Source organism: Corapipo altera, unplaced genomic scaffold, assembly GCF_003945725.1.
Source record: "Corapipo altera isolate COAL_440 unplaced genomic scaffold, ASM394572v1 74, whole genome shotgun sequence".
In the NCBI taxonomy this organism is placed as follows: Eukaryota; Metazoa; Chordata; class Aves; order Passeriformes; family Pipridae; genus Corapipo; species Corapipo altera.
In genome coordinates, this window is record NW_020884934.1 from 3,395,538 (window position 1) to 3,401,718 (window position 6,181).

Consider the following 6,181-nt stretch of genomic DNA (forward strand, 5'->3'; position numbering starts at 1 on the left):
CTTGGTGGCTGGGATGAAGGACAACTTTTTGGGTGAGGTGTTGTGCCAGGGAGGGAAACATCCACCTTTGTGGGATTGGCCAGAGGGCAAATTTTCCTTTTTGTTTTTCAGGAGCATCCAGCCTGAAGACAAATCCTTTGCTGTTGGGATACAATTCATGCTGCTGAGAGTTTTAGGTAAATTAAAATGTATTAAAAACCCATCCTGGAGAATAATGGTAGCTCTTGGAGGTCTGGAGGGATTTCATCCCTGATGCAGCAGGCGTGCTGTGTATTCAGACTAATCAAAGCCTGTCCTAAGCCAGAGAAAGATGCTACATTGCAGGGTCTGGGGGGCTGCACATGGGGAGGGGACAAGGCACTTCCGTGGGGATAAATTACATAATTTAATAAAATAAAAGGAGGCTGGAAATACCTTTAGATTCAGGAGGTTGCCCCTTGGTTGTGGGTAGATATTGCTGTGTTTGCCTCCAGCACATCAGGGTGGCTCCAAACCTTGTCCTGTAATCCCACTAGTTATTTTTCCGATGGTGAAAATCCACATTCACCTGGAGGCTCCCAGAATATAGCACAGCAGTGGTGGAAGGGGGCACAAATGCTCAGGGCATGAAGGAGGTGAGCACTGAGATAAGTTGCTCAGGGAGGTGGTGGAGTCACAGTCTCTGGGAGTGCTCAAGAGGTGCCTGGATATGGTTTAGGGGTGATTATGGTGGTTCTGTGTTGATGGTTGGACTTGAAGATCTTGAAGGTCTCATCCAGCCTTGATGATTCTGCGATTCCTGGGATGAGCAATGAGAAGGAAGAACTTCCATCTCGATGGGGAGCAAACACACAGCCAGGCCTTGGCGTGTTGTGCAAGACCAGTGGCTTCATGGGCCACAGCAAAGGCCATCCCGAACCACTTCCCAGCCCTTTAGCACACGGGGAAGTCACCAGGCTTGGGTGGGTGCCAGCAGAGCAGCTCCCTTGGCATAACCAAGCCCTCTCTGCTTCCAGCGTGGATGCCAGGGCCCATCCTGTACGGCAGCGCCATCGACACCACCTGCATCCTGTGGGAGAAGAGGTGTGACAGGAAGGCAGCCTGCAGATACTATGACAACACCCTCTTCAGGCAAAGGTAGGGCTGACCCAACAACAGGAGGGCTGAGGGGGCAGAGGGAAACCCAGGGGGAACGTGGCACCCACCTCTGACATGGGATAAATTGCTGGTGAACAAACAGGGGCACTCACAACCCCCTGGGCCAGGGTAACCACCCAGCAGTGGCCAGGAATGGTTTGGAAAACCACTGGCACAGGTCCAAACCCCACCAGGGACTGTGCAAACTTGCTGCTGTAGCCCACACAGGTCCAGTTCCAGGAGAACCCCTGCAATCCTTCACTGGAACAATCTCCCTGGGGACACAGTAGAGTCCTCCTCACTGGTGGCTTTCAAGATGAGAGTGGACAAAGCTCTAGACAATCTCCCCCAGGCTCCCTTTCCCATGGAAGGTTGGACCACATGGGTTTTTGAGGTCCCTCCCAACCTGAGCTGTTGTGTGATGCTGTGGTGACTCCTTTTACGTGAATAGAGAGAAGCAGCCTGTCCTGATGTCTTCTCCATGGGGGAAATGCAGCAGTGGGGATCAGTCCAGCCCCAAACCTGCCTGTGAGGTGCTGCAGGGGGCCTGGGGACATTGGGTGTTGGTGCCCTGGGGTTCATCTTCCCATAAAACACCCCATCTCGACACACAGAAGACACCAAATGCAGCCTGTGCATGGTGAGGAGGCTGGGAAGGAGCTCTAGGTGATGATATTCCATCCCCATGGCAGGTTCATCATTGAATGACTCTCTGACCAGTAACCGTGTCAAGTTCTTTCCACCCTCAAGCCCAGGGCAGTGCCCTGGCCACCCTGATTTGTTGTGTTCCCACACCACAGGTACCTAGGTCTCCAGTTTTTCTTTGAGGTGGGAGCCTTCCTGTGCTTCGTGGCTGTGTACGTGATCCTCAGGAAGCAGGAGAGGGAAGCCAGCAAGGCAGCAGAGACAAAGGCAGACCCAGAGAAGGAGAAGCTGGCAGGAAAGTCCACAAAGACCCCAGAATCCAAAGTGTGACACCAAGAAGGTGACTTGTGATCTGTGTCCGGGGAGGTGAAGCCACCCACCCGTTAACTGTGAAGGGTGGATGGTGGTGGACCATGGGGCTGCTTCCTGATCTTCTGGGTGGGAATAACTCCTCCTGCACTGCCCGGAAGTCCATCCATACGTTGTTCTGCCTCTTCCACCTCGGTGGTGCAGCTTGTTCCTTCACATGGATTATTCCACTCACCGTAACCTTTGGATGCTGCAGCCTTCAGGATTTATGTCCTCCAAAGCATTTGTTCCTGCTGACAGTCTTGGTGATGCCAGCACTGAACATTAACCACACAGCTGAAGAGTTTTGTGTGTGTGAGTGGTTTTTTTTTAGCAATAAATCATTTTTAAAAAATGGTTTTGTACTGAACCCATAGATCTCTGTGAGTGATGGTCTGTCCTTGCCTCCAGAATGTCAGCTGTGCTTATTACCTTTCCTCTCAGGGGGTTAGATGGTCTCTCTTCCTTGAAGGCTTCATCCAGCTCCACCTGACATTGCTGGGATTTTTGTCACTGGCTGTGGACCTTTCCAAGGACCAACCTACACATCTGCTGAAGCTTTGGTGGTGAGGGGCAGGGATAAGGATCCTGGGGAGGGGAAGACATCAAAAGGAACTGGAGAAACTCCAATACCTGCAGGCTTGGGGCACTTTGCCAGCAGGGCCACATTTTGCAATAATAATAATAATAATAATAGTAATAATAATAACTCTTATTTTTGAGTTATCAGTACTTATTTTCTGATTCTCAGTGCTTATCATAGGAGGTTACTGAAACACCTGAGTGTTCAGGCTCTTTCCTAGTTTGCAGCTTGACAAAGACAGGACTTTTCCCAGAGATGCAGTATCAGAGAGGGAGGTTGAAGCCATCCCTGTCCAGACTGGGCAGAGCTCTGAGCTGAGCACAAAGCCCATCAGCCTTGTGCTCCTTTAAGGGGTTTCTGTCTGTGGTTATGGGGTAGAAGTTGAGTCTGGGGTTATTTTGGTGTAGCTGCCTCTATTTTCTGCATTTATCCTACCCTGGAGCTCCTTTCCTCTCAAGCCCAGATTGTGTTGCTGCTCTCCTACCACCAGTTTGCAACCACAGACCACAGGGGGAACTTGTCATTTTTGGCTCCAGAATGGAATTTAGTAGAGAAGACAAAACTTCTGAGTTCAACCCAAATATGCAGAAGAGAAATACACAGTGGAGAAAATTCATTAACTCCTCCTACCCTGGAAAATAGTCCTCTGGTGAGGGCTGGGGTATGCAGAGAAGAGCTGTGGAGGAGGATAGAAAAGCCTGTAAGTGACTGGTTTAGATATTTCTAAATATCTACCAGGCTCTTAGCCCAGCCATTTTGAGAGACCCAACTACCACAGTGCAGACTGGGAGATTAATTTGAATTTTTTAGGGTCTTGGGGGTTTTTTTCCCCTATTTTTGTGCAGTGCTTCATGTTCATGGAGATGGTTGAGAGAGTCTACAGCCCTGTTCACAGGTATCAAGTCAGAACTGACTTCTGGCTTCAAAGAAGGTTCTAGAAGGCAGACAGTTGTGTGAGTGGATGTGGGTGGACCCACTCAAAGAAGGACAGGCAGCATATGCTGGCCACGACACCCCAGATCTGGGGGAGTTCTGCACTGTTCTCAATTTTCAAGGCAGCATCTGTTGCTAAACGAGACAGGAGTGGAATAAGAATGAGGTTCTTCAGATTGGGGGAGGGAAGAGACAGTCCAGGATGCTCTCAGGGGTCACTCCAGCTCTTGGCAGCCCAGGAATTTGCGGCATCCTTGCTGCATCCTGTGGAGAAGAAGGTTCTTTCCTGGCTCTGCACAAGCCCTCGGCTCGCAGGCGGTTTCCTGCCTTGCTCTGCACAATACCAAGTCGCTCCAAGGTACTTTCCAGACCACAACAAATAAATAACAACACACTTTGTTTTGCATGGAGTGAAAAGTCAGGAGCTGCCACGTGCTTTGCCAGGAATCTGCCACAGATTTGCTTCTTGGCCCAGAGAAGCTGTGGAACTGTCCAAGGCCAGGTTGGACAGGGCTTGGAGCAACCTGGGATAGTGAAATGTGTCCCTGCCCATGGCAGGGGGTAGAACTGGATGATCTTTCACTCCCAGAAAGGCCTGTTCTCCCTGCTGGGCTTGGGGCTCCACTTCCATTTTCCACTTGGAAAACTCCTATCCCATCATATGAAGTTTTTTTGCTCAGGCAATGCACAAGGTGGCACAGCCTGAATTCTTCCTTTCCTGGTTACCCCTCCAGCAGAGGAGAGATCCCTGTGGATAAGCATCCAAGGTAATTGCAAACAGTGTGTCAGCTTTGTGGTCAGCTGTGGGCCTGTTATTGTGCCTTTGCTCTGGTAATTCCCATCAATTTGGGCTGGAGTTTCTATCAAGAGAAATAAACCCACTTTTTCCCCTTCCCCTCCTCTGTGCTCTTTGAGCAGGCTGTTGAAAGGGACTGACTTGGCAGAGAAGATTAAAAGGAGGCAGTTTGGAAAGGCTGGGAGGAGGATAAAACCCAGGGAATATGAAAAGGTTGTCAGCACCCAGGGAGCAGGAGGAGAAGTGTTTGATGGGGAGCAAGTGGCAGGCAGGTAGGAGGGTTGCAAAGGGAAGGAAGCAAAGGAAGTCATAGCAGCAGCAAAATCCACCCTGTTCTGTTCTCCAGGTTTTCCCCAGGGGAGACACTCCCCTGGAGACAGCTTAAAATAGAATTTACAGAGCACTTCAGGATATACCTCAGCAGCCATACATTTCTTGGGGAAGACTAACAGGGCCAGAACTGGGCCAGAACTCCATGGACTTCTGGAACTGAAGCACTGGATGTTTTCATGCAGCACTTTGTTGTAGCAGGAGGTCACAGACCTGAAGGTGCTGGTGAGAATTGGACAGGGAGAAGAGGAGGAATTAAAACAAAGCATTAAAACAGAGCCCAGAGCTGCTTTATAGCTGATCATGATGCTCATTCCTCTGGAAAAAGAGCAAAGCTGAAGATTTTAAATAACCTGCAATCCTCCTGTGGTGTATTTAGCTCAGCTCCATCTCTTCCTGAAGTGTCCCTGGGCCCCTGCTCCACAGCAATCAAACCCAAAGGGTTTCTCCTGCTGTTGCAAGAGCAGGTTTTTCACCAGAGGGGATGGTCCTGGTCCCATGTGGATTTGGTGACTGTTCACAGAGTGCCAACAACATGTGTATCAAAACTCTGTGCATGCTTCCATTCAGATTCACCCAAACTGCCTCTGGCAACCTGAAATCTGTTCCCAGGAAATGCTCATTGAAGAGACACAGTTTGTAGCAAAAAGACAAAGAATTGCTGTGCCTGGAATGGTGGATAAAATCCAGTCCCCAGGCTGGGGAAGAGGAAGGCAAGTAATCCAAATACCTATATATAAAAGGTAGAAATGCTTAGTTTAGAAAAATCTGGGAAGTTCCCACCAGGACACTGGAAAGATGAGCCAAGGAATCACTGAGCTGCTGCCAATTAACCCCACAATTCCCAGAAGTTGAAGGTTTCTGGAAGATCTTAGGGAAAACAGAAATCAGGCAGATCCAGACCCACTGAGCACTGGAAAGATGCTGAAGAAGTTCCTAATCCATCACTTGGATTATGATGTCATGGATTGTCATGGGGAGATCACATAAAACATTTGATTTCTCCTTTGGGCAGGTACGTGGCCCACCTGGAGAAGCTGTGCTACCTCTTGACTGAGGGAAGCATTTTGACCCTACCCCACCTTATTCTCATAAACTAATTTTCAGACACATAGAACTATGCAGATAGGAGGGGGAAAAAAAGGGAGAAAGAACAGGCTTAATTAGAAAGCTTCATTTCCAGGGGTTTCAGGTAATTTGCTGCCTACTCAAAAGGATTTCTCCAGAAGGATCTCACTAGGAGAGGATCTGTCCTGTCTCTAGTGCTAATCAATATTTTAATTAATTACTTGAGTGATGAGAGAAGCAGGAGCTAATAAAATTAGTGCTGTGGATGGCAGGGTTGGAATTCAAATAATTTCTGGCAGATTGGGAGAAATGGCCTGAAATGGATAATACTGGGATTTAACACCCAGAGCAAAACAAGGAAG

At 49.0% G+C, this 6,181-nt stretch overlaps 1 protein-coding gene across 3 annotated transcripts in view; it reads left to right on the forward strand.

Moving 5' to 3' along the window:
• SLCO2B1 (solute carrier organic anion transporter family member 2B1) overlaps window positions 1-2,747 on the forward strand; it is a 41,167-nt gene extending 38,420 nt beyond the window's left edge. For 2 of the 3 annotated variants that reach the window (XM_027660080.1, XM_027660079.1), the window contains 3 exons: window positions 112-176; window positions 996-1,116; window positions 1,917-2,091. In XM_027660080.1, the coding sequence (XP_027515881.1) occupies window positions 112-176; window positions 996-1,116; window positions 1,917-2,091 (361 nt within the window). Of the gene's footprint in view, window positions 1-111; window positions 177-995; window positions 1,117-1,916 lie in introns of all 3 variants that reach the window. The other variant, XM_027660081.1, reaches the window with a different exon arrangement.
• Window positions 2,748-6,181: the final 3,434 nt, after the last annotated feature.